This window comes from Agelaius phoeniceus, chromosome 8 (genome assembly GCF_051311805.1).
Source record: "Agelaius phoeniceus isolate bAgePho1 chromosome 8, bAgePho1.hap1, whole genome shotgun sequence".
Taxonomy (NCBI): domain Eukaryota; kingdom Metazoa; phylum Chordata; class Aves; order Passeriformes; family Icteridae; genus Agelaius; species Agelaius phoeniceus.
Genome location: NC_135272.1, coordinates 33,911,293 through 33,938,729, shown reverse-complemented (window position 1 = coordinate 33,938,729; position 27,437 = coordinate 33,911,293). Strand labels below are relative to the sequence as shown.

The following is a 27,437-nucleotide window of genomic DNA, read 5'->3' as shown; positions in this document are numbered from 1 at the left end:
CATGGGGCTCCTCATCCCTGCTCAGTGTTGCCAGGTGTGGGAAGGGACCTGAGAACACCCTGTGGGGGTTGGAACTGGACAATCTTTACAGTCCCTTCTTGCCAAACCACTCAGAGATCCCATAAACTTCCATAGACATGGGACACAGACATTTCTGTGAGGGCACCCATGCTGAGAACAAGTGCCATTCTTTCCCTCAAAAAGCAAACCAAACCTGACCTATCCCTTTCCCATCCCCTTCCCATGCCAAACCTGACCTATCCCTTTCCCATCCCTTTCCATGCCAAACCTGACGTGTCCCTTTCCCATCCCTTTCCGTGCCAAACCTGACCTGTCCCTTTCCCATCCCCTTTCCATGCCAAACCTGACCTGTCCCTTTCCCATCCCTTTCCCATCCCTTTCCATGCCAAACCTGACCTGTCCCTTTCCCATCCCTTTCCCTCACCAAACCTGACCTGTCCCTTTCCCATCCCTTCCCATGCCAAGCCTGCTGTGGAATAGGAAGCAGAATAAAGCTCAGCTTAAGCCTGTGGTAAGGGTGCCTTTTAGCAGGAGGTTTGTACTGATACTCTGGACTAACCAAAACGAATCTGATCCACAGAATCCCAGAATGGTTTGGACAGCAGTGGCTTTAGAGGGCACAGATGCGGCTGTGCTGCGCTGACATTTGTGGCTCAGCCCAGCCCAGGTGAGGCTCTCCCCGCCCCGGGGGCAGAGCCAGGCTCAGCCCAGGTGTGTTTGGGGCTGGCTCCGCCTGGGCTGGGCTGGAGCAGAGCAGCAGCGCAGGAGGGCACACGGAGCATGCCGGGCTGAACCCTGGAGCTGGCCTGGAGCAGCGAGGGATGGACCTGGTAACTGCTGGGGCTCTTGTGCAGCTGGCCCGGGGGAAGGATTTCTGCTTGGGTTTGTGCTGCTGAGCCGTGGCTTGGGGCTGTTCTCTCCACGGAGTTCCTAGAGCTGTTTATCGTGGGAGTGAGGTGTGCTCTCATTGCCGCTCCTGCTCTGTGTGCAGACCACACAAATATTGCTTTGCTGCCCCAAACGGGGGCTCCCAGCACCTGCTTTCTTCCCCTCTCACTCTGACACTGCAGTCGTGCCTCTTACTGTAACAAAAAGCTGAGTTGTGTTTATTGATTTATTTTGGGAGAAGCCGGCGGGTTAATGAGTCGATGATATCTGCAGTGTGCTCTCCTCAGCCTGCCCGGGGTGCCTGGCTTGGCTCCAGCCGTCCCACACCAGGGCAGAGGGCAGCACAGATTAAACATTTACCCACCACAGCTCCCTCGGGAATCAAGATACGGGATGGAGTAAACCAGAGAAATTCCAGAGGGGAACAGGCAGTGCTTCCTCTCGGCTGTCCGGCGTGCCATGTCTTGAATGGGGTTTATTTGGGGTTTATTTTCCTGTGTTGATTCATTTTAGAAAAAGCAGCTACAGGAAACTAATGAGGATCATTTCAATTTAGTTAATTAATTGAGAAGAGAAGGCTTTGGGAAAGACCTTATTGCAGCATTTCAGTACCTGAAGGGGCTGCAGGGGAGATAGAAAGGGACTTCTAACAAAGCCCTGGAATGACAGGGTAAGGGGGATGGCTTCAAACTGAAAGAGGGCAGGGCTAGATCAGATATTGGGAAGAAATTCTTCACTTAGAGGGTGGTGAGGCCCTGGCTCAGGTTGCCCAGAGAAGCTGGGGCTGCCCCATCCCTGTAAGTGTCCCAGGCCAGGTTGGACAGGGCTTGGAGCAACCTGGTCAGTGTTGAGTGTGCTCATGGCAAGGGGTTGGAACAAGCTGATCTTTAAAGTCCATTGCAATCCAAACTATTCTGGGATTCTGTGCATCAGATTCCTTTTGTTTAGTCCAAGGCATCAGCACAAACCTCCTGCTGGTGCTCCTTCTAAGAGCCACCCTTATCACAGCCTTAAGCTGAGTTTTATTCTGCTTCCTAGACTGATCTTGATGTCAGAAGAACACTTTATTTTTAGGGAGAAAATATGGAAAGTTTCTCTGCCCCCTGACTCTGTAATGCTTCTGTCCCCTGACTCCTTAATGCTCTCAGCTTTCCGGCCAGTGGAAGTTTGTTTCCTTTTTTCCTCTCTCTTCCCCTCTCATCTTTGCAGGGGCTTTTGCCAAATGTAGCATTATTCACAGTCAATTATTTGGCCAGATGTAGCTGTAATGCACATTGTGAGCTTTTGGCAGGCCTTTAAATTTATGAGTTTATTCTCCCTGCTTGTCAGCTGGTCTGATTTTCAGAGGACACTGGGGCTCCACGTGTGACCTGCCCAGCACCGTGTTTAGGCTGAGCATCTCCCTCAAGGTGTGTGGATCAAACAGGAGAGCTGCTTGGATGGGGTTCTTGGGTTGAAGCAGCCCCAGCTCTGATGGAGAATTATCCCTGCAGAGACTGGGAGAACTCACTGCACCTTGGAGGGTCTGGCTAAGGTGGGCCCTGTGCAAGGAAAAACAGCATTTTCATGAGATTTTTTGGGGAAGGGATGGATTGCCCAGCTGAGTGTGGGTGTACAGGAGGTGGCAATTCAACCCCAGCAGTTCTCTGTGTTTGGGGCCATATTTGTCCCTCCTTCCCATGAGCATCCATCAGGCTGCACTCGGGGGGAACCACATCCACTGAGAGTGCATTGAGCACAGATAATCTCCCTCTTAATCAGCCAAATCAGCTGAAGCTGCCGTTTCAAGGCAAGAAGAATAACAATTTGAGGGCGGGAAAGGAAAGCTCACATCCACCCCACTTTAATTAAACTTAGTGCCAAGCTCCTGATTGTCACAGCCCATTTCTGTCACAGCCAGGGCCAGGGAGAGGCCTGACCAAAATCCCCGTGTCTGCCTCACCTGGGGCACACTGAGACAAGCAGGTATTTTTCCTTTCTCTTTTCTTTGTCTCTGAGGGCACTGATGAGGAATTGTTTGCTCCAGTAAAGAAAATCAGTGTGGGGAGGTAAACAGCTCTGAACTCTTCAACCACTGCTGCAGCACATGCCACAGCTCCTTGCAATTGCATTAGGGCACCTCACTGCTTTATTTCCTGTCTGGCATCACTGGAGGGATTTTTTTTTTTAATTTTTTTCCCCCCAAACCTGATTCATCCTCCGTGTGCCTCTGGAAGCTCCCATTCCCAAGGCTCTCTGCTAGATTAGCCTGTCTGGGCAGCTCGCACAGCATCAGGCTGCTGACCACTAATATGAAATATAATTGGAGCAATTCAAACCTCTCCCCCAAGGGCTGGTTCTTTACATCATGTACTACCCTGTGAAAGTAATAAAGTCAGTGAAAGGGGTTATTCAAGAGAAATTGTCAGTGTTTAATAAATCGTGCAATTAAATGCAATAAAACCTCAGTATGCTATTCATCTGTTCTGTCTTAACACTTAAGGCTGGAGCTTTTTTCAGAATAACGAAGTTCTGTCCTAGATAATTTTTTCCAATTTCCTCATTAGACAGGTTCTCGTGAAGCCCTGCGCTGAGCTGAGCTGCCAGAGCAGAGCACCTAATGTAATCATGGCATATAAAAAGTTATAGAGCAGTTCAAGGACTTAAGTAGCTCATAAATTTTTCTTCATATTTTCTCCCTAGTTCAGTTCAGGGCTGAATTTAAGCCACGCCACTGCAGGCAAAAATTGTGTTCCCTTTTCTCCAGTGTGGGATGCAGGGGAGTGAGGGACTGAAACAAAATGTTCTCTAAGTGCCCTTTTAAACTGCACTGTCACTGATTTGCTGCTTTTCTTCAAGAACCTGGGGTCTGGTAACTGTGTGGGAGAGGGGCTGAGTGTCATGGCCAGTGTCCATCACCCACACTGGGAGATGCTCTGTTTGGGTCATGTGTGCTCTGCTTCCTGGAGTGGCATTAAAGGCAAGGGGAGAGGCATCCAAAGAGCCCTGGATGGCCTAAGGGACCCTGAGCTGAAGCAGCACCCTGGAGGAAGAGCATTCTGTCCCAGGGGCCATTGGGAGTGCAGCACCAAGGAGGATATTTGGTGCTTCTCTTCTCATGGCGGTTTTCTCCAGGAGGATGGGGATGGATTGGGCATCTGTGGATGGAGCAGCACTGGCCTCTCCCCTGTTTGGTGCTTGTGTACTGAAAATAAAGTGCAGCTTTCATGCCCAGCAGGTGTATAAACAGCATTGCAGCACCCCTGCCAGGAAAGCTTTAGCATTCAATTCAGTGTTTGCCAGATCCTCCTGAGGGAAATTCTCCATCCCTGGGTGACACTGGGGAGAAGGAGGCATTTCCCCTGGCCACACTGCTCCTGCTTGCTTTCCATGCTGTGCTGCTGCATTTCCCCCTGTTTTCAGCTCTTTTGTCTTCACCAGAAGTGATTTGTGAGCCTTTGGAGGATCCTTTGAAAGAGCAAATTCTCCTCTGCTGCTTTTAAATTTTCACCAGGATTGGCATGTCCTTGGTGACCAAGGCTGAGTGTGCAGCCTGTTTCTCTCTGAAAACAGGTTGATTGTTCAAATTGCCTGTTGCCACCTCTGTAAGCAGCTGCTCTGTGCTCTCCTCTCTCCCCTCACCCAGGAAGGTGTGACTGATTTCAAAGCCCTCCGAGCAAGATTTCAGAATGACTCCAACTCGGCCAACAAGCCGGAGAAGAAACCTTCCAAGGCCATCACCCCCAAACCTGGCTCTGCAGGGAACACCACCTCCAGCCCTCTGCCCCTGCCTAAGAGAGAGGTGAAAGTGTCCAAACCTGCCCATGCCACATCCCAGGCCCCTGTGCTCACCCAGCACAGCCCCTTGGCACAGCCTCGGGGTGGCAGGGAGCGGATGGGGCACAACAAAGAGCGCACGGGCAGCGCCTTGGAGAAAGGGCTGAGCCCTCCCAAGAGCAGCTCAGACCAGCAAGGATCAAGCCAAACAACTCCAGAGGATGCTCAGCTCCCGGATTCTTTCCAGCATGTCCTACAGATCTGGGAAGAGACTTTATCCCGCAAGGAGAAAACGAGTCCAGCCCAGCGGGCGGCCAACTCAGCTCCTGCTGCTTCAGGCAGTGCCAGGCTGCCAGCCTCTGGAAGCTCCCCTCTGCTGGACTGGCGTGCCCAGAGGAAGGATGCTCTGCATGGCAGAGGGATTGCCCTTCCTCAGGCTCCCAGAGGACACAGGAGCTCTGATGGAGCAGGTGCTGAGGGTGTGGTGACATCTGCGTTCTGCCAGGCAGGTTATCGTGCACCCAGAGAGCCACCTCAGCTCCAGAAAGGTATGGAAAGGTGTATTCTTAACACTGAATGTAGAGATATAGGAGTGTATAGGTGATCTGGAAGTGCAGGGTATGGCAGCAGGAGAGAAAAGCTCCTGAGGGTTGGGACCCTCAAACCAGAGGCCGGGCTGGCCCATTGGAATGCTCTGTCCTTGCTCTGGAGGCCCTGGAGGTAAGAAATGGGTCTCAAACTGCTGCTCCACTTGAATAAGAGAAGGATTTCCCATATCCAATAAATTATTTTAAAAATTCACTCTATTGCCCACATTTTGAGAGTAGGATGAAAACTGAGGACAGGAAACTATCTTAGTTTTGGTGTGCCTTGGCCATTTACAATCCCAAGGTAAATGTGACTTCACAGAGATGTGAAAGGCTGGTCTGCAAAGACAGTTTTATTCTAATTAAAAGAGCTTAAACCTGAATCCCCACCACCACCACCTCCTCTGCACCCTCCCAGCTTTGCAAAAGGTCATATTTAAGATCTGAGAATACATTTCCTAGAGAAACTGCTGCTGGGAGACTCAGAGGCTGGGAAGCTCCCCTTGCTGACGTGACTGGGTGATGGGGCACTGAAAACCTTAAGGCTTTGTTTACCCTGGAAAGCCACCTCACCAGAACTGAGCACTGCAAACAGCCACAGCCCTAAATCCTGCTGGATTAAACTGTTACCAGCACAGAAAATTGGGCTGGTGTTTTGTAATCCAGAGGAAGGGAGCTGTCAAGAGCTGAGACCCCAACATGGTTCATGTGGTAAAAATCTGTAAAAACGGGCATTTCCATTTGTTCTGCCATTATGGTACCGTGGTGATGGAGGAGGCAGAGCTGGTTAGAAATGTCAGTATACCAGCTAATGATCCTATGTGAATTTTTGCTCAAATCAGGGCTAATTGCTGCCTGTCCTTGTGCTTCTCTGGAGCAGAATCAGAACCTCCCTTCTGCCAGCCTGGAGCAGGAAAATGGAATTACAGCCCTGGGAGCAAGTGGCCAAGGATTAAACCTCTGCCTTCAGCTGAATCCCTGGGTCCTGCCCCTGGGAAGCCTCCAAGACCCCCAAAAGTTGATCTCAGTGCTTTCCAAAGCACCATGCCTTTGCTCCACAGAGGAAATGAAACAAGTAAGAGATATTTAGTCGTTTTTCCCCCCAAACCAGATCTGTTCTATAGAAAATGAATTAAAATGAGCAGTTTATTGACAGCTGTAAGGCCGCGATTTCCAGCACACAGAAATCAGACATTGTTACTTGTTTATAGCTTCTTCCTCAAGCATTAATAAGAGCCCAGCAGTTTCAATGGGGCCGATTTTTGCTCTTAATCTGGAGAAGGGATCTAGTTTTCCAGGCTGGAGGCCATCCCATGCTCAGAGACCCGGTTCCCTCCCAAGTGCAGCGTGCTGAGAGAAGTTTACAGCTGGCTGTAAAGCAGCAGCAGTGCCTGTGAGCCCAGCTGATCTTTATCACTCCCCTTCAATGGGAAATGCCTCGACTCTGGAGCACACAACTGTGGGAAGGCACAATAAAATTGTTAGAAAACAGTCTGCTAATCCCCCCCACTTCTGTTTTAAATACAACAGAGGGCAATGTCGGTAAGCATTCCGACATCAAGAAATGCAAAAGTTCAGTTTCCCATAATAAAACCCTATTGATGTCGCATAATAGAATATTCTGGACCACTTAGTAAGCTGCTAAGTGGTGTTTCTTTATAGATACAGCCTTAATTACAGCCAGATCTTTAGGCACAACTTTTGATGAATTCAAAGGGAGCTGCTTTTGTAAGAAGGGCTCTGCTGAAGTCTCTTTGGCTTTACAGTGCCAGTTCTTATTGGTGTGCCCTGGCTTTGATAAGAACGAGAAGGAAAGAGAGTTTTTCATTGAAACTGTTTTCTAGCCTACTTGTCCTTTCTAAATATATATATCTGATGGGGGGAATTAGTTACATTTATATGCCATCATCTCCATGCCCTCACAATAATTTCTATCTCTAGAAAGCCGGAGGTTTTAGGCAGGAAATGTGAAATAAAAATGACAAATTAACAGAGGCGGGTCCCCAGTTTGTGCTGGCAGTGCTGTGTCACGGCTGCCTTCGTGTGCAGCAGGAAGGGCTGTCCCTGCCACCCCTCCCGTGTGCTCTGGGTGGGCCTGGGCTTGCCTTCCAACTCTAATCCTGTGTGTCTCTGTGTGCAGCTGCTGCAGAAGAGGATTACCTGACCCCTGAAAGGTGAGCACGGGGAGAGGCCAGGTGTGGCTCACAGGTGATGGGGATGCCTTGTGCAGGCTGCCCTGGAGCAGAGGCTGGGCAGAGCTCCAGAATAAAGCAGGGATTTATTCAAAGGATCTCCTCCATGGATCCACCTTGGGCAGCACCAGAGCCCAGCCAGGGCTGCACCCAAGATGAAGCAAAATGGTTCCGAAATGCATGACTCGTCATGAGATCTCTCACTTTGTAAGTTTTGGTCTATTTGCATCTTGCAGTTCATTGTCCCATTCCAGCTTTAGCCCCTGCAGTCCCACCCTGCTTGTTTTTCTCTCTCCAGCCCACGGGGTTTGTGCTCTGGGGCTGAGATTTGGATCATTTGTCCTTGGTGCCCAGCTGGAGCAGGAATTGTTTTGTCTCCCTGCTCTGTGCACAGAGCTCACCATCCCATAATATGAAGCTCAGAACTGCACACTAAAGCAGCACAGAATCTGAAAAATATAACAGCTGAAACCTGAGGCACCAATGGGAACATCCCCATCCCCATTTCCCATCCAGCCTGGAGGGAATGGCCCATCCTGGAGGCAGCAGCTTGCTCCAGGGGCTGCTCAAGGAAGGGGAAATGTGCAAGGCCAGGTTGGATGGGATCCTAAGCAACCTGCTCTTGGGAGGATGGGAAGGTTTGGAACTGGATCATGTTTAAAGCTCTTTCCAAGCCAACCCATTCTAGGATTCTGTGTGTGATGGACCTACATGGCAAGCTCAAAGCTGGCTGGGAGGGCCCTCTCCTAATGGAGAAAACTTCACCCCTCTTTTCTCTTGTGGGCTCTTAAAGCCTCATGGAGAGCCATATCCATGTCTTTAGATCTGGTTTAGCTGGTGGAGAGTAGAACTCTGCCATTGCTTTAGTTGCACAGTCATCACCCCCATCCCGTGTGTGTTTTTTGCTTCCTGTTTGCTGTGTACTCAACTTTTGTGTTTTTAGAACAGAAATGCTTTTGAAAACTGTTGCTGAAACAAAGCCCTGCCGTAGCCAGAAGGTGTTGGGGGTTTCTTTGCCAGCAGCAAAGGAATTTGTATCCCTGCACGATTCTGTGATCCTGTGTTTGTGCAGCCAGCTGAACCAGGGCACAGGAGCCACTGCCCTCCCTCACCCTTCAGCTGCCTCCACATGCTGAAATGAGGTTCTTGTTGGGTGGTGGTCCAAAATCACTTGAGTTTGTCTGAAACAGCTCAAAAATCTTGCAGACACAATTCTTTTATGTATGCAGGGAGATCCTGACTTTCCTGGTGTCTGACTTGTCACGAGTGGCTGTGCAGCAACCTGGGATTTGTACAAGAGCAGCAAAAGCGGGGGAAAATATTCATACACGTGTTTTGTTGTAGGTGTGGAAAGGGGAAATGGATCAGCTGAACCAAAACAAAGAGAGGGGAATTCTTAAAATACTTTCTGTGCCCAAACAACTCCTCCAGCTATCACAGCAAGTTGTTCTTGACATCATGAGGTGCCCCTGCCTGTGTGGGCTGGTGTTAACTTTTAACCTGTACTTGTCAGAAGAGAACTGGTCAAAAAATAACCTCCTCCTTGCTGTTCTAGCAATGTAATGCAGCAGGGTTAGCTGTCCTGCTCCAACACTTGTGATATGGTCCTTACAGTAGGTCACTTGTTAATTATTAACTGTGTGATAACAGGGGAAATTAATTAAATAACTTTGGCATAAAAACAAAATAACAGCAGTTTGGGGACAGGAATTCCCCTCCTCGAAGCCTCACCTGGAATGAAGTCTTGTCTCTGAGAGACCCTGACATAGTCTCTTGTGCTGACTGTTCCTGGGCTGTGTGGGGTGAGGAGCACCCTGTGGGGCTGCAGGGCAGTGTCCCAGAGCTGGGGGCTGCAGGGGACACCCCTGCCATCAGCACAGCCTCCTGCTTGGCTTCGGGGGCTGTTCCTTCTCTGATTTCACTGCTGTCAAAGCGCACCTTGAGGTTCTTGTTGCTTGTGCTCTGGTTTGCCCTTGGTGCTTTCTCAGTTGAAGCTGAGTGGTGACAGTGAGGTGATTCCAGGAAAAACAGACCCTCCCTGAGGGTTTTTTACAGCTAGAAGGAGGAAGTTCCTTCTAGAATTCTTCCTTCTGCTCTTTCCCCACCTTACCCTGTTACGAGCCGTGTCTTGTGCTTTTGCTGCTTCCTGGTGCATTCCTAAAATGCCAAAAACTCCCTCACTGTGGGCGGAGGGGGAGGGCCAATGGATTCGCCCGGGTAATTCAGGAACGCTGGGGTTTTACCCCTCCATCTGCTCCCACATTGCACTAACGTGAATTTCTGGAGGAGGAAAGGGCAAAGGAGAATGGGGAGGTGGGAGCTGGGCTGGGGAGCCCAATATTGGGGCTGTGTGGTGCTGGAGCTGTGGCGCTTCCCCTCCTCCTGTGGCTGGCTCCTGCCCCTCACGGTGCTGGCATGGCTTGAGAAGCTCAGGAGCAGCTCCTTTAAATGTTCCTTTCCACGAGAACCCACGTGCCCAAGAGTGCAAACTGGGAATTGTTATCCATTTCAAAGTACCTGGGTAGGCTTGAAAAATGCTGCGCTTTGATTCCCTTGTTTTGGTTTGGTTCTTTTGGTTTCTTTTTATTTGGTTGTTTGTTTTTTTTTTCCTGTTTCTACTTGAAGGATGGCTGTAGGCAGGAGATTCTAACCCTGGTAGGAAGTCTCCTGGTGTGCTCTGAGCCCTGTAAATGCAGCCTGGCCTCCCAAAGGACGAGCAGTGGGAAGGTTCAGCTGAGCCCTGCATGTGCCACAGGTCTCCTCTCCCTCTGAGGGATTCCTGATTTCACCTTGCTTTTTTGTAGGCTCACTTTCAAAGCTCTTGATTTCCTTGTCCTCAAGATGAATTTTTTTTTTTCATACTACTAAAAGGGATGGGGGAAAAAAAATAATCTTTTCTCTCTTTTTCATCTTCTCAGTGCTCAACTTGAAGAGCAGAATAATTATGAAGAAGCCCCAATGTACCTGAACCAGTCTGGGGACACCACAACCTTGTGTGTCATTGAAGGTACTTTGAAAGGCAGCACTGGGAGGTGAATTATGTGCTAGCTGAGAAAAAAAAGCCTTTAAAATAGGAAATAATACAGTTTCTTGTTGAGAAAAGCTGAGTTTTACACCTAAAAGTGCAGTGACTTTAACACGGACTAAAAATTAATATCTGTTCATAAATATCTTTCCTAGCACCTAAGGCAGAGCCTCAAAAACACAAGGTAAGTGTTCTTGAAAACTTCTAATATCTGTATTTCTTACCTGCCAAGAATTTCCCTGCGTGCTGTCTGTGAAGACTCTCAAAAAATAAATAAGAAATTGCAGAGGGGACACAAAGCCTAATGAGATTCCCAAACATACCAGTGGGAAGAGTCAGTTCCCTTGACTTCCACTGCAGAAATGTAAGGAAGTGATAACACCAACTGCATGCATGTTGGTGGTGGACCAAGTGTTAAGCACCAATATCAAGAATGTGAATTTTTAGAGGAAAAAAAAAAATCCACTGCAATGTTCTGGAATTTCCTGCCAGGGGTGAGCTGGTGCTGGTATTCCCTGTGTGAGGATGTAAAAGCAAAATTGAGCCAGGCTGCTTGGCTTGGCAGGACACTTGGAGAGCTCATCACCCCGTGCCAGGAGATGTCCATGTCCTGGCCATCAGCTCTGGCCATGCTCAAACTCTTTGTGAAATGTCAAACTCCAGTTTCAAGTCCTGGCTTGCAAAGCCATCGCACTGCCTGGGAAATAGCACAGCTCTCCAAACATATTTATCTCTGTGTGGTTTTCAGAGAGCTTCTCTGGCTTGGCTGGAGCCTCACTTTATGGCAGGCTGGGAAATCTTTATTTAAATTTAAAAAACTTCCTCCTCTGCAAGCTCTCCTTTCTGTAGCAGCTTCCATGCTGACCAGTAGCTTCACTGGTCCAACCCCAGCACTGTTTTATTATCCCTGGATAGTTTGTCAATATGTGCATTCCCTGTCCTGCAAAGGAGATGAAATATCCTTTTCTGATGAGTATTCCAAACATAAAATACTTCTGGGCTTTCTAAAGAAATATTTCTTTAAATGCTGGTTGACAGTTGAGGCCTTGTGTGAAAGCTTGACTGCTGAGAAAAGCACAGTGGCTGAAGGCTTTCCTCTGCTTTATTCTAGAAACAGAAGATTTTCCCCTTTGCCAAATCCAGGTAATTTCCTTTCCTCTCCCTCAAACTTCTTCTAGCCCCACAACTGATTAGGGTTAGGAATTGAATATTGTAACACTCAGTAAATATAAAGAAATTTCATATATTTCATGACCAAGACAGCAGAGATGATGCCTTTCTTTGCCAGCACTTGTGGTTTCTAAGATTGCTTTCATTCTAAAACATATCTGGGGGGAGGGAGATTGTAAAAAAATTACACTCTCTATTCCTACTGAAACCTGAAAAGTGCAAACAGGGAGAGTTATGAGGCTCTCAAACCAGGGCACCTGGCTCTAGGTCCAAGGCAAGGCAAGGTCCATTCTGAATTTCACCCTACAAATGGCACACTTAGAGCTCCTTGTGGCTCCTTGTGTGTTTATGGTCACTGTCTGAAGGCTGGGTTTTTTGGTGGTGATTGAAGGGTTATGTGATAAAAAGGGGTCACTTTTGTGGGTATTGTTGTGATGCTGGGAAAAAAAGGTATCAAGTCCTGCATCCTGTTGCTGTTTCTTCTTGCCTAAATCTCAATACAGTGTGGTGAGAGGCACATTGTGTGATCCAGGTGCCACCACAAATGGATCTATTTCGTCCTTTCCAGCTGTGAGAAAACAAAAATATTAATTTGTCTCTCTTCCAAGAGTTATTTGTATTATCCCTGCGTTACTACTGGCCTTTAGATTGGGATTTGCCCTCACTTTGCTGGTGGTCATTTGGGCATCTCCCTCATTCAGAGGGAAAATGAGCTTCTTGTTTGGGCACTGTCACAGGGCAATGTGTTTGTGGCTTTGCTGAAGTGTCTGTGTGCTGAGATCTCTCTCATTTCTGAACATTTCAGTCCAGAAAGAGCTCTAACAGAGGATGAAAAAGAGGGAAAACCAAGTCATGAAAGAGCAAAACTGGAGGAGAACAAAATGTTCGAGGTATTGTATCCTTGAGGTTAATTTTAATAATTATTATAGGACGTCTCTTCTCCTTCTGTCCTCCCTCTGTCTGGGAAACAGTTGAGGAAACATTTTGGGAAACTTGAGCCCTTAATCCCAGGGGGTTTCCACCTTCTCTTTTGCTTGTCCATCACTCAACTGCTTCAGCCTGAAAGGTTGATGGGGAAGGGTGTGAAACTGTTTCAAGTCCACAGATAATTGATATTCTTATGGATGCATGGATGTGTAATAGAAATCTACACATTAGAAAGCTGTTTCTAAGGGCTGCACTGACCAAACCCAACGTTGGACCCCAGACAGGTGGAAATGAGTACATGTCCCCCAAGGCAGATGGCAGAGGTGGGCTGAAGGTTCTGCAAGGGAAGCAGGATGTGACCAGTCCCCAAAATGCAATGTATCCAACCCCACCAGGGCTGGCAAAGGACAGAGCAGAGCACTGTGAGTATCTCCTTGCACCAGTGAGCGTTTCCCCAATCCCCAGCCCCATCTGCTGCCCAAATGTCTCTTCCATATGGGAAATAACGATAAATTTGGATGCAACTCTTGAACCAATTTAGTTAAACCGGGGCAAAAGGTTGCCTGAGCGTTTGTATTCTGGTGTGGATCATTTATTTTGGCTGTGCAAGCAGCTTCCTAAGCTGGTTAACCATCTGCACGGCTCCGGCCGAGGTGTTTGTTTTTCTAGCAGATTGCCCCTATCCTGAGAGCTGAAACCCATCTCCTCTGCTCCTCATCATTTATGGGCTCTCAGGAAAGGGGCTGGCCAAGGCTTGGGGTAGAAATGAGCAGGGTGAGAGCCTGAAGCCTCCCTCTGTGCCTCCCTGAGATGGCTCCTTGCTCCATCTCCTCGTGGTGCCAGGCTGGCTTTGGGCTCCTTTCTGTCAGGATGCTCTGGGGCAGTGGCCAGAGGTGATGAAAGGCACCTCAGCTGCACAATTAAACCAAATCACATCCCCTCTGTAAGCACAACTTCAGCTGTAAATGTTCATGGGTCCTGTTCTGTAAAGGCCCTGCGAGCCACTGGTGTCATCTGGGAGCATTTCACAGATGAAAGAGAGAAAAGTGGCTCTGCTGGGCTCTGTGGGCAGACCAGGAGTGTGAAGGAGAAAGTGTAAATTGACTGTGACCGTGGTTATTTTTATTGGTGTGGTTCTCAGGTATTTCTTTTTTTTATTATTATTATTATTTTAAATCACCTCATAATAATTTTCTGGTTTGGTTGGTGTCTGTTTCTGTAAAAGATCTTGCTGGTTTGCTTGACCTTTGAACAGCTGCAGGTAATTTCTGCTGGGATTTTTTTTTTCCCAAAGTACTCCTGGTGAGCCTCCTGCTTCAACAGAGAGGCTGATTTGGAGATTTTGGTCCACCACTGCCTGCTGAATTTGGATGTTTTGCAGAAGTTTTGGTCTTTAGCTGGGTCATATTGAGGTAGTGCCTGTGTCCAGCAAGATCTGCTGCATGAATCAGAATGGTTTGGGTTGGAGGGAGCTGAAAGTTCCTCTCCTTGCACCCCCTGCCACCTTCCACTGTCCCAGGTGCTCCAAGCCCTGCCCAGCCTGGCCTGGAGCACTCCCCTTGTTCATTTACAAACATTATCTGCTTTTATTTGTGTGGCTGCATTTCTCATCGCTCCCACTCTCTCAAGTCAGTTTTAAGGTTCTAACATTGCCACTTAGGAGCTCTCCAGGAATAATCTGTTTCCAACCTCATGAGGTGCAACTCCCAGGCTTGATTCCAGCCCTCAGTGAAATCCATCTCAGGGGTGCTCATCCTCCTTGGGTCCTTTCCAAGGGGTTGATTTACAGGAGTATTCCAGTGGAATGGTTCATTATTTGGTTCTTAACATTTCCACCAACCATGCCAAGCTTTCCCTCCAATCACTTCTCTGGAGATCCAAGAATAATCTCTTGGATGCTTTTAGGTGAGGAAGATTTGGGTCAGAGCTGCCATAATTGAAAAAATCAACAGACATTTTAAGTTCTTTAAACATAAAATGTTTTTATGACTTTTAAAGCTAAAATCTTTGAAAATTGTTCACTTTAGTTTCTTGAAGTGTCTCAGAGCAAAGAATTTCCTGGAATGGAAAATATATTTGTAGGCTCTTATTTGTTGTGTTACGCTCAACAGTTTTCCTTTCTCTGAGAGGAGCTCCTCAGAAAAGCTCCTAAAACAAAGAATTTTGTCATTTATTTATAATTTATTTCATTTATTTATAATTTATTTCATTTATTTATAATTTATTTCATTTATTCATTTCATGTATTTATTTATAATCTCATTTCCAGGGCAGAGCATGGGTTTTGGTGCTCCAAAGCCAGAAGGAACAGCCTTGGGCCAAACCCCTGGGCAGTCTCTGCAGGCCCCAGAGGACATCTATGATGATGTTGAGGAGCTGCAGGACAGACTGTGAGTATGGCCCTGGGCTCTTGCATTGCCTGTGCCTTGGAAATGTCATTTAAAATCCCTCCTGAAGAAACCCCCCATGTCACACTTGTGTCTTCCAGCAGCCACGGCTCAGATGCCTCCAGTTCCTTCACTTCAGACAGCAGTAAGTGGGGAAGCTCAAACAGAAGCTGCTTTCAATTTGGGCTGGTCCCTGGGAGATGCTGGGAATGGTTTTGTTGCACTTTCAGCATCTCCAGTGTCTCCTCCTGGCTGGGTTGCTCTGAGTTCCCATTAAAACCAGTGGGGAGTAGTATGTATGTCCAGCATGGAATTCATTTGAGCAGCCCTGAAGAGAAAAATGTAAAAGGTCTGGGTGCAATTTGTCCAGCAAACCTCACCTTACTGCTCCTGAACTTGTCCTAATGGCATGCCTTGGTTTTAAGTTTCAGGAAACAGCTACGAGGAAACATATGAAGATGTTGAGATTGGGGGTGATAACCCAGCAAAACCAGGGTAAGCTACAATTTCTTAGCCTGTATTTTGAAATTCTGGCCATTCAGCCCTGATCTCACATGCCAGGTACTGGCTGGAAGCCTTTTTCTTTTTTTCCCTTGACTCAACTGCAGAAAGTTGTTGTGTGGGTGGGTTTCTTCCCTTCCTCCTCCCCCTTTCCCCTTTGGCTAACACTTTGGGAGCAAAAAGCCATTGCCAAAATTAAATCCCAGAGCAGTGAGGGGGATTTTTCCTCCTGTAACACCCTCCATCCTTTGGAAATGCTGCCTTCCCAAACCTATTCCTGCATCAAGCACACAGCACAGCCTCACTTGCCTTCTCTTCATTCAAAGCGTTGCTCAGCTGTAGCTGAGAATTGGCTGCACCTTTTTTGTGTGTGCCAAAAAGAGGGGATGCTCAAGGAGCAAACAGGACAAAATGCTCCCATTTGAGATCACAGAAGGCTGGAGAAGAACCTGATGTGCTGTAACTAACCTGCAACCTGCTCATTTTTTATGTAGCCTCTCAAGATATTTGCTTTCCACGGGGTGTGTTATAAAACCAATGAGTTTTGCAGCCTCTGGTTTGTGCACTGCCTGAGCTTCCCAAATGGATTAGGAGGTGTAAGGTGAATTTTAGTTGTGTTTTGTGTGGTTCCCTACCCTCGTGCAGTAAAAGTTTGCCTTTGTAAGGAACAGAGACAGCCTTTGGGAAAGGCACATGTGGCACAGGATTGCTGGAGTGCATCTGGTGTCTCTCTCCTGAGGAGCAGTGTGGGAGGAATAACAAGGTGTTGCTGAGCATCTGCTTTTCCCTGATGGATGAGAAGCTCGCACTGGCCTGCAGCTGCATCCCAGCCCAGCTTGGGATGTACAATGTGGATGTACAGCCTGAGTGTGACAGAGAGGGAGGGAAAGGGGGAAAGCTGAACCCCCTGGAGGTGGCAGGATGGTTGTTAAAAGAAGGAAGTGTCATTTCTCTGCAAATTGTCCGTGGGAGTGGCGTGGTGGGGGAGCAGCAGCTCCTCCATCCAGAGGGAAGGGGCTCCCACACGGATCAGGCACTTCCCCATCCCTGCCTCTTCTTCACCCCGTGGGTGCACAAATTAAACTCTCCTGCTGACCCTCAAGGGGAGCAGTGCATCTTGCTGGGGCTGCAGAGGAATTTCAAGGCCCTCTGGGACCAAATTCAGAGGTTTCAGAGGTCAGGGTCCTAATCCCCACACCAGCCTTTCTGTGATCCCTCTATTGATCCCACGGGCAGGATTAAGTGTGTTGAGACACATAAAGGGTTTTTAATGGTCCTTGTGCAGGGGTAATGACCCCCAGGGGAGGACCTGGGTTGCCTGCAGATACTTTACAAGAAAATTGCAGTTTAGATTTGCAGCCCTTTGTAAACTTCAGAGAGAAGCGTGTGCCGTGGACCGTCCTCCTCAAGGACACACACAGTAAAAATGTGTGATGGAGGGTGGCTCAGAAGGTGCCCCTGATGTCCCTTTAAAGGTCACTGCAATGCTTCTGGGTAATGCTGCCCTTTCCTCAGGAGCTTTCACTCCCAAGAAACCTGGATCACCCTCTAGTTATTGGGTCAGAGGAGAACAGCTTCAATTAACACAGAAAAATTTAAAGCTAAGCAAAAATATCATCTTGGGCTCAATTATTAAGCACCTTTTGCTGTGCTGGTGCTTATCCCAGCGAGTCTATGATCCACATGATGCTGTTAACACTTAAATTCTTCTGAGCTGAGGTCCAGGGTCTGCTGCCCTTCCTTTCCCTGCCTCAGGATCTCTGGGGCTGCTTCTGCACCTTGTGTCTCTTTGAATTTAAAACCTGCTTCTCTTTTGGACAGAACAGAAAAACAAAAGAGATTTGCAAACCTGTTTAAGATAGAAAAGTTGAAGCTGAACAATTTCAGGCTCAAGGACAACCTCAGGTAAGAAAATGCTGGTGGTCTCACCCCTTCCCACTTCAAACCTGAGCATTCCTCCTGGCAATTATTGGAGAGCAGGAGTTCTAGAAGTAAGGAATACAGATTTTTTGGGGGGAAAACATAGCTCAAAAGTGCTTCTATCAACTCACTAGGAGCTACTATGGCAGCAGTGGCCAATGGTCCATCTGTGCAGCTTCTCCAGAATCTGTGGCATCAGGAATCTCCTGGAGCTGGTCCCACAGCAGTTTCCAGGTTTTCACAGATTTTCTGCTGCCTTTGGCACCTTTCTGGTACCTCAGCATGGCACAAGGTGCCCAGGGGAATGTAGGAAGGTGATACCTGCTGCCTTGACCTGGGAGCCAGGATCAGGGACAGCCTTGTTGATGTGGGGTTTTATTCCAGGTTCCATTCAGAGCCAAGAGCAAAAGAAGAAGTTTAGCTCACTGTTAAACTGGAGAAGTTTAACAGTGAGTTTTCATTCTAAAGGGGCAGGGAATATTGTATAACTTCCCACAGTGCCTTTTTGGGTATTCTAATATTCAAAACTGTCCATAAGTTTCCAGGGAAATTGCCTTTTCCTCAGGTGTGCAGAACCTGCAGAACCTGTCCTCCATTGCTGCCAGCGAGAGCCTCACCCTGTGCACAGTGCCTGAACTCCAGGAAAACACTGCCTTTGCTTATTTCTTTGGGAATTCCAGGTTAAACATTTCCTCTTTCATGTCAGGAAGGTTTGTTTTCCTTACAAACCTTTTCACACAAGATGCCCCGCAGCAGCTCCTTCAAATATAAATATAAATACAGGGAAAGACCCACCAGCTTTTGTGCCATTCTCCTGTTTCAAAGAACACTTAAAGCTCCTGAAATTATCTTAGATATCTACAGACATTGTCACCTTTGAATTCCTGGACAGCCCCTGATGCTGGCAGACTTACAGGAAGGAATTACCACTGAGTAAATATTCCACCTGTCCAGCAAAGCCCTTGCTGTTGAGAAGGGCAGCAGGAGTTTGGACTGTTCTTTGGGTGCAGTGTAGATCTTTCCTGCTTGATGAACACATGGCTCTTATTGCTGGAAATGCTTATTTAGCAAGGGATATCATTTTGGGAAATGCTGTTGGTACCATGGAGCCCATGCACCTGGACCTGTCTCTGTCACTTCAGCAGCATCACTGACAACTTTTTGGGGGCTCCTCGTGGCTTTTTGGGCATTGCTGATGTGCAGATTTGTTTCTAAAAGCCTTTTCTTCTATCCACAGACTGGTTTCCATTTCAGTGCCAAATTTAGGTAAGCACATACCTGTACCTGACTCCTGGGGATTTGTCTGTGTGTTTGAAGAGCCAAATGTTTTGTACAATCAGCCTGGTGCACTGTGCCTTTCTGAAAATCATGTGTTGTGGCAGCAGTAGCTTTGAAGACTTGATAGAGATTTGTGTTGCATTTGAGAGTGGGAGTTTTGTTCATTTTTGGGTGGTTTTGAAGAGCCAAATGTTTTGTACAATCAGCCTGGTGCACTGTGCCTTTCTGAAAATCATGTGTTGTGGCAGCAGTAGCCTTGGAGACTTGATAGAGATTTGTGTTTCATTTGAGGGTGGGGGTTTTGCTCATTTTTGGGTGGTTTTGCTTTAAAGAAGAGCATTTCTCCTGCAGATCTGGGAATATCCAGCAAGGTAAGGTGTGAAACACTTACCCATGCAGAACCACTGCTGGCAGTGGTATGTGAGCCCAAGGCACTCTGGCTTTACAAAACCCTTTACAAAGGGTTTTACTCTTTGTAAAGCTCTTTATTCCTGCCTGTTGGAGAGTCAAGTTCCTTTACATAAACAGGGTGGATACAGCCTTAACCTTGAGAATTTGAACACAGGAGTGAACATACCCGAGTCCTTGTGCTGGGAACGCTGCCTGGGCTGGCTGCAGTGCAAACCTGGGGCTTTGCTGCTGCTCCTGCTCCATCCATGGAGCTGGATGGCCAAACCCATGCAGAAAACTGCCCATAAACACAACTAACCAAGCCAAGCATCACTCCTTGTGCTGAACCTTTGCTGGGTGTTTGGAAGCTCCGAGGCTCCTCTTGCATTTCCTTGGCCCCTTTGCGTTGAGCAACAAGCAGCAGCTCAAATTTTCCTCTGCAATAGATTATGTGGTGTGATTATTTAACCAGGCTCAGAGGGACATCTCCTAATCATTTTCTGTCCTGCATTTTGGTTGACAGCAGCTGTGTCCCAGGAGGACAACGTGTATGATGATGTCGCGGTGGAGCAGAGAGAGACCAGGTGAGGAGGGTGCCCTGTCCTGGGGTTGTCCTCAACCCAAGGAGATTTTCCTCCTGGCACAAACCTGTGCCAGGTACTGTAACCGACTGAGGGTCATGATCTGGTTGGGATTCAGTCCTCTGGGGACAGTCCAGGTGCCCTCCCTGTGTGTGTTTAATTTGGCAGGATCTGTTACCCAGTTAGCGCCAGAGACGTGAAAAGGAGAGAGCAGCTCCCTGAAACACGTGAAAAATCAGATCTTTTTCCTAAGGAAGGAAAACTCCGTCTCCCAGACCCGATTATCAGCCCCGTCCTGGCAGGCTCCCTGTCAGAAAAATTACTTTTAATAGGAACAGCATGTCCTGGTGTCTTGCTGCCAGATGACTGCGGTGGCTGCGCGTGCTGGTGTAAATCACAGCAAGTGCTTGCATTTCAGTGCCGGGCTGGGGGGAGATGGAGAAAAATTTCAGCTCTGTAGGCACAGGGATCTGGGGAGGGGACACAATCTGCTGGGAAAAACCTGAATTCCTGCCTGTCTGCTCCTCTCAGAGGGAAGGATGACAAATACAGAGCCCGGATGCCAAAACTTCGGGTGGTGAAAGAGTACAAGGACAAGAGGAAAAGCATCGACGACTTGGAAAGGTCTTGATTTCCATTCTGTGCTCCCATTTTGTCTGACTTTGTACACATCCCTGAGTGCTTTCAGGAGCAGGATGTCCCTGATTGCACAGACATTTTGTGTTGGTTGATAGTCCAGGGTCCTTTCCCTTTGAAGACAAATTTCAGGAGTCTTTGCAGAAAATATCTCAAGGGTGAAGCAAACCCTTGGATCTGAGCTGAGCACAAGGGGAGGATACCCAAAGGTCTTAACCTGAAGTCTTGTCATGATTTTCCACTGAGCTGAGCCAAAAGTTGTTACTTCCCATATATTTGGCTCATTTTTGCTATTTTAGTAGATTTAGATTAGATTTTTGGAAGGAATTCCTCCCTGTGAGGGTGGGGAGGCCCTGGCTCAGGTTCTCCAGAGAAGCTGTGGCTGCCCCTGGATCCCTGGAGGAGTCCAAGACAAGGTTGGACAGGATTTGGAGCAACCTGGGATAATGAAAGATGTCCCTGCCCATGGCAGGGGGTGAAACCATTCTATGATTCTAAGATTCTATGTTTTTGGTAAGAGCCTAGTATTTTAAAGTATTGATTATTTGGGCTGATTGCCTTGACTCTTGCTGTGCCATTTGTGCATAAAAGCAAAATTTTTTTTGTTGTTGTTGTTATTGGTGCTGCAAAAATTCACATGGAAGTGGGAGATTTCCTTTCCCTTTTAGATCACAAAAATGTGCATCACAATGACCTTTTTCATTACCTAATACATGGGAATTTGAATGTAAATCAGAGGCCCATTTTTGGGTTCTCCCCACAGAGTTCCTGCATGGGGCTGCTCAAGCACCACTGGTTGTGCTGTGCAGAGTCTCAGGTATAACTTTACAGACCATCAGGGAGTCCATGCAATTTCAGCCTTCCCTTAAAGATCGCAGATTCCCAAGCAGAAATCCCTTCACAGCTTAGAATTCCCTAATTTCAGTTCTTGTTTCCCTTCCTCTTTAATTTTAAGTGCATCAAAATGAGCCAAGGATGAATAATTTATTACAAATGGGTGGGCAGGTTTTTTTGTTTGGTGTTTGTTTCCTGTCTTAGTTTTAAAATGAATGCTACAGCTGTAATTTCACGTATCAGAAAGAGTGGCATCCCCATATGCAGGGAATGCCCCACTCCCTTTAAGTGGGTTATAAGAACTTGTTTTCCACTTTACAGTGCCACATAAATGTTTGCTTGGGGGACTTTCTCCTCTGTGTGCTAAAAATCCCAAAGAAAATCTGGAGAGCTGTGTCAAACCCCACTTCCATAAGACTCAGGATGAGAGTTATCTGGGGACCCTTTATTTCTGAGCATAAATAAAACCAGAAGGAGAAAAACTGCTGGGGGAAAAGTGAATTGTTGACTTCCATAGAAATGGGGCTGATTTGAAACACTCAATAGAGAGTTTATTTGTTCCCACGCTGCTTACAGACCAAAGAATAAAAAAATTATCCCAAGTGGAGATACAAAATGGCTCAAGTTGTGCCTCACTAAATTTGAGTTGTCTGTTCACCCTTTTCTGAGAAAAAGGGATGTGAACTTTGTGTGCTTGGCTATTCCAAGAGTTCCTTGCAGACAAGGCTGGAATTAGGCTCTGGGTTGCAATTTCAGATGTGCCAGGGGTTATTTAATTGCAGCTCAGAAATGCATATGTGTATTTGTGTGTGTGTGTCTCTCTTGTTGCAGAAATATCTTCAAATTCAAGAAGAGCAGTGAAGAAAAGAGCAAGAAGATGGACAAAGAAGAGAAGTTCTTTAGAGAGACATTTATGGTATGTGTCTTTTTCTGTCAGGGGAGGAAAGCAGCTCTGTAGCCTGTTTAAACTACTCATGCTGTTGGTCCTCAGCTGTGCTGGGAAAGTTTTCCCCTGACCTGCTGCCTTCTTGCCTAAGCTGGGGTCTCTAGAGGAGAAAAGCAGCTCTGTGGTTTGCTTAAAAGACACCTGGTGGAACCTTCTTGGTCCTCAGCTGATGCCTTAGGATTTAGCTTTTATATTTTTCAAATCCTGTACTGCATCAGTGTATAACTCTAAACTCCATATAAAGCATCAGTTAACTGTCTTCACATTTTGGTCAGACAAAGCAATCTCTCTAGGCCTGATTTTCAAGGACACCTTACTGCCTCAGGCCCAGAGAAGTACAGACAAAAGTGAATTGAGGGGGAGCAAACTGGTGCGGAGTTGTCTCCTCACATGGGGCACCAATTTGTCAGATTAAGCCCTTTTCTGACCCAGAGATTGGGCAACTGAGAGGTGTTTTAAAAACTTTTATTCCATTTTCAGTCTCATGAGAAGTGTGAGACAATACAGATGTTATAATTCAAGCCATCACAATCAGAAACCAACTATTTCCTAATTACAATATGCTATAAGTGGTTTTTGGCCTATCAGCTTTTGCCACACCATGCTGTAGATGCCTTAAAGCCAAAAATCTAAAATTACCCCTGGGGGGTCCTACTACAGTGCATCTTTCCTAGTTCTATTTCTCAAAAGTATTTAGTCTTATTTGCAAGGCCATCCTTTGAAACTTGCTTCTAGTTCCATTTCTCTCTCAACAATGTCTGTCCTGATCCATGGCATTTCTAAGTTGGCATTTCCAAGTCAGTATTTCTGGTTTACATACAGATGCACACTGTGTGTGAGCCTAGTCAGGCTTTGAGAATTTTTCTACAAATCCATTTCCCACAATTACCTGAAGCTGTAATTGGAGGATTAATTGATATGTAATTGGACCAAACTTATAATTGTCAGAAAAACTTGTGACCACCATCTGTCTTGGGTGTAGCCTCTGGGAGGCTCCTGACTGCCCAACATGTACCTATTGAAGGCCTGCAATAAATACCTGTTGTGGGTCCCAGGACGAGGTGAGATAGGAGAATTGACTTTAAGTTCTTAGAAGGTTGATATATTATATTATATTGTATTGTATTGTATTATATTATATTATATTAATAATTATATCTATAATTATATTATATTTATAATTATATAATATAAATATATTATATTTATATTATGATATACTAAAACTAATACTAAAGGAAGAGAAAGGAGACATCAGAAGGTTAGACAAGAATGAATAATAAAAACCCATGACTGACCAAAGAGTACGACACAGCTGGACTGGGATTAATCATTAAGTAAAAACAATTCACATAGAACCAATCAAAGATACACCTGTTGGTAAACAACCTCCAAACCACATTTCAAGCAATCAGATACTTACTTATTGCTTACATTTCTTTTTTGAGGCTTCTCAAGAGAAAAAATCCTAGCAAGGGGATTTTTCATAAAATATCATGGTAACAAATACCCACTTTTATTTCTTCAGATTTTATTTCTTCAAATTTTATTCTTCAAATTTTATTAATTTTGTCTAGCCTCTGTTTTAGGTAGCCACTTCAAGGCATCAGTCCCACTCCCCTAAGCTGGATCTCCATCAGAGGTGTTGCTGTGCCTTTTCTCCCCCTTCTCCCCAAAGCCTCGCAACCCACCCTGAAATCTCTTCCTCCCTCCCTCCCCAGTGCCCTTCCAGGGCTGCACACCCAGGTACAGAATAACCCGTGCCTGCTCCCTGTCCTGTCCTGCAGTACCACCAGGAGATCCGCGTGCTCGCCAGGGCCCGCGCCGCGCGCTCGGTGCGCAGCCAGCGCCGCGCCGACCTGCCGCTCACAGCTGGGGAACAGCTGGATGTCATCGACACCCACGGCACGGCCCACGGCGCCCAGCGCCACGCCGTCATCTGCCGCAACGCCCAGGGCAGATGTGAGTCTGCAGCCCGGCTCCGGGTGACAATCCACCACCTCCCAATCCACCTCCCAATCCACCTCCCAATCCACCTCCCAATCCACCTCCCACACCACCTCCCAATCCACCTCCCAATCCACTTCCCAATCCACCTCCCAATCCACCTCCCAAACCACCTCCCAAACCACGGCACGTCCTGAGGGCTCGGCCACCTTTGGCCAGGTTTTGCTAATTCCCTTCCTTTTTGCTAATTCCCTTCCTTTTTGCTAATTCCCTTCCTTTTTGCTAATTCCCTTTGCTTTTCCTCCTCCCTCAGATGGGTACGTTCTGGTGGAGCACTTGAACTTCAGGTAATCTCTGATTTTTTTTGTTTATTATGATGCATATTTGTCGGAACCCAGGAAATTCCTCTGGTTGCCCCGGAGGACTCGAGCCCTTGGCACAGAGCACAAGACCCCTGTGCCTTTGATTTAGCCCTTGGAAAAAACAATTACCAGCTTTTATATGAAGAATTACAAGTCAAGAAATCTTAAGTAGAATAATAGTTAGTTTGTCATGTGGTGAAAAATAGATTTTTGAGGTTTTTAGAATGGGGGCTCAGGATCCCAAGATGGAGGAATTTGGGCGTGCCCTGTCCTTCGTCCTAGCCTCCATCTTCTGGGTGATGTTGGCATTTTTGGATTAGTTTAGTGCAGAAACTCACTGTCTAATAGAGGTGATAGGTATTGGGAAGTTATTGTAAATAACATAGACATAATTTTTTCTATAAAAAGATAACACCAGTGTGCCTCAACCCAACCTGCCAGACAGACCTCAGCGGGGGGGAGAAAGAATTTTATAGATAAGAAACAATGAACAACCTTGAGAACGAGAACAGAAAAATCCTGACTCCTTCAACTGCCAGGCTGGGAAAAAAGAAGTTTGTACTTATCTCAGAGTCACTCTGACCAGCAGAGGTTCCGAGACATATTCTGCACTCTCTCCTGCGTGGGGATAGCTGGAGAAACGTACTTAAAACTTCTGAAGGCAGGGGGAGTTAATGTAAACAGCCAGTATGAAATATTAAATAAGTATTTCCAGTTTTGCTCTGCTGCTGGACAAGTTTCCAGTCCAACTGCAGCTAAAAAAAGCCCTGTCCAGTCATAACTTGTGTAAATTGGAGATTCCTGACTTGCCTTCAGATATGCCATATTAATCCACATCTGCTGCAAATATGGGCCACTCGTGCCTTGCCTTGCCAAAGCACACCCTTAAATTCCCTGCTGCAGCATTTCCTTGCATGCTCATGCATAATTCATAGAAATTAGCCTCCTCTTACCCAGGTGGCCCTTGCTGGGAAAATTCCTATTTTTGTTTTCTTTGAGACAGAGAGTACTAACTGCCCTGAGAGCTGCTCTTCCCTGAAGCATCCCTGAAGGTCTCCCGTGCTTCCTGCATCCATGACAGCCCATGTTGGTCAGCTGTGGGGTGATGATGGGAATGTAAATAAAGCTGGAGTTTTGTACACTGTTTAATGTGCAAGAGATGTTTCCTTATCTCCTTCTTTTTTTTTTTTCTTCTTTTTTTTTTTTTCCTGCCATTTAGAGCATGACTTCACTGATTATTAGTTATTTTTAATATTTCTCACTTTTTGGAGTAACCTGTTGGTCAGCTCTGAAATAGCCAATTTATTTCTACATTTTAAGAAAAAGAGTAGTGCAGTTTAGTTGCTCAATCTCATTTCTGTCAGAATTGCAAGTTTCCCCAAAAGATTTGCTCTTTAAAAAGCAAACCATATAAATTGGAACTGGTTTTGGTCTTAAAAGTACTGGGAGCAATAGTGGAAAAGTTGACTCAGTTCTTTGCAAAAATAATATGAAAAAAGAGTAAATAAAGCATTCAGTCAAAAATTACTTTATTTTTTTAAGCTAACTTAGGCATCCCAGATATGTAAAAGCTGACTCCTGGCTCCCAAGGACTCGCAGCAACAGGGAATTACCCAACAGTTGCCCCTGTGTTCAGGCTGCTCTCTCGCCACTGTGGGCCTGGAGGATGATTACTTATTTTCAGAAAAATGCTCCTAAATGTAGGAAGAGAAATATAAATTGCTAATGGCTTCTCCTCCACATATTCAGTAGATACCTTTTCAAAAGCAAAATAAAAATGTGGATAAAGTTTTTACATGGCTTTGAAAGAAAATAAACCCTTAAATCTGACGGTAGCATACAGCTTTTACCCCTTCCTGGCACATTTTAGGAGCCCATATCAGTTTGCTCATAAATATCCTAAAAATGTAAGATGTTTTAATTAGAAATTATTAAATGTTCCAGGCTTAAGAAAAATAAAAGCGCTGTTTGCCACAGGGCCATTTCAAAGCTGGCATAGGAGACATCAGTAAAAAAAACAGAGAAAATATTTAACATTTACTTTTAAGTCTATACAGGCATTCTTATTTATTTTACCATGTGGTTACTATTAAGTGCATTGGCCTGCATCCATCCTTGCAGCAAAAAAATAAATAAAGCACTCCCCTGTAAGCATGCGCAGCTTTGCAGCCCTGCCAGCCCAAATATTTGGATTTTTCTGGTGGAGAGGGAGAGTTTGGGGAGCTGGAGTGCATATTTGGCTTTGGCACAGGCTGGGATGTGCTCTGTGCCCTTCACCTCCATCCCTTTGCAGGGAATTGGCCCCAGGGAAGTGCTGGTTTCTTCTCAGGTTTGTTTTTTTTTTTCCCATGGTGATTTTAGGATTTAAACCTTGAAGAAAACACCCCCTTCCTCCACTCCTTCCTCATCCTCCGCTCATTCACAACTCATGAAGTCTATTCATCACTCCCTCTGTAAGCACTAGGGGCAAATCCTGTATTAGCCACATGTGCAAGCTCTTTTTTGCCTCCCAAGGAAGTTATTTAACAAGTTTGTCTTATTTTAAACGAAAGGTTTTTTAGGAATTTCCCCCTGTATCCTGTGACAGACGTGATGCAGCCCCAGGCCCAGTGGTTGTGGGGTTGTGCCCAAATCCCTGTGAAATAAAAACTTCTGCAGTGCCAGAGGCAGCTGATTTAATGCAAGGATGCCTTGCAATACCCTTAGAAATGCTTTTTTTCCTCATGGACACATTCCAGTGCATGCAAAGAAGAAAAGAGCTTGCTATGGGCTGACTCCAGATAATACAAAAAATGCTTTAGATACAGCAACTTAGATTTCCTCAATTAAACCACAGGTTGGCTATATTTAGGTCAAGAGATTGGTCAGGAAATTAAACTCATCCTTTTTTTTTTTTTTCCTCTTTTGTAGTCTTATTGGTACATCCTAACCACATCAAAACTTACAATAATTCTCATGTGAGTGTTAAGCCCTGTTCCTCCACGTTTCTCCTCGAAGGGGAAATAATCATGATAACAGCTGTGAGTTGATGAGCCTGAGGGAGAACTGAAATTGTGTAAAAAGGGGATAATTTAGGGACAAATCTGGGG

At 46.3% G+C, this 27,437-nt stretch overlaps 1 protein-coding gene across 1 annotated transcript; it reads left to right on the top strand.

Moving 5' to 3' along the window:
• Window positions 1-842: 842 nt before the first annotated feature.
• Window positions 843-24,337, top strand: FYB2 (FYN binding protein 2). Its single transcript, XM_077182708.1, has 20 exons — window positions 843-851; window positions 4,535-5,101; window positions 5,171-5,213; window positions 6,133-6,327; window positions 7,393-7,426; window positions 10,363-10,451; window positions 10,625-10,653; window positions 11,581-11,612; window positions 12,445-12,529; window positions 12,847-12,988; window positions 14,836-14,956; window positions 15,055-15,098; window positions 15,379-15,448; window positions 17,276-17,359; window positions 18,612-18,640; window positions 19,569-19,626; window positions 20,155-20,247; window positions 21,925-22,009; window positions 23,827-24,001; window positions 24,300-24,337. The coding sequence occupies exons 1-20, from the start codon at window positions 843-845 to the stop codon at window positions 24,335-24,337; spliced, it is 2,022 nt and encodes a 673-aa protein (XP_077038823.1).
• The last annotated feature ends 3,100 nt before the right edge of the window (window positions 24,338-27,437 follow it).

Excerpts from the sequence above, each read along its gene's own strand:
- FYB2 (XM_077182708.1), top strand. Across the intron at positions 14,957-15,054 it reads GAGGAGCTGCAGGACAGACT|CAGCCACGGCTCAGATGCCT; the intron begins GTGAGTATGGCC and ends TGTGTCTTCCAG. Across the intron at positions 24,002-24,299 it reads CCGCAACGCCCAGGGCAGAT|ATGGGTACGTTCTGGTGGAG; the intron begins GTGAGTCTGCAG and ends CTCCTCCCTCAG.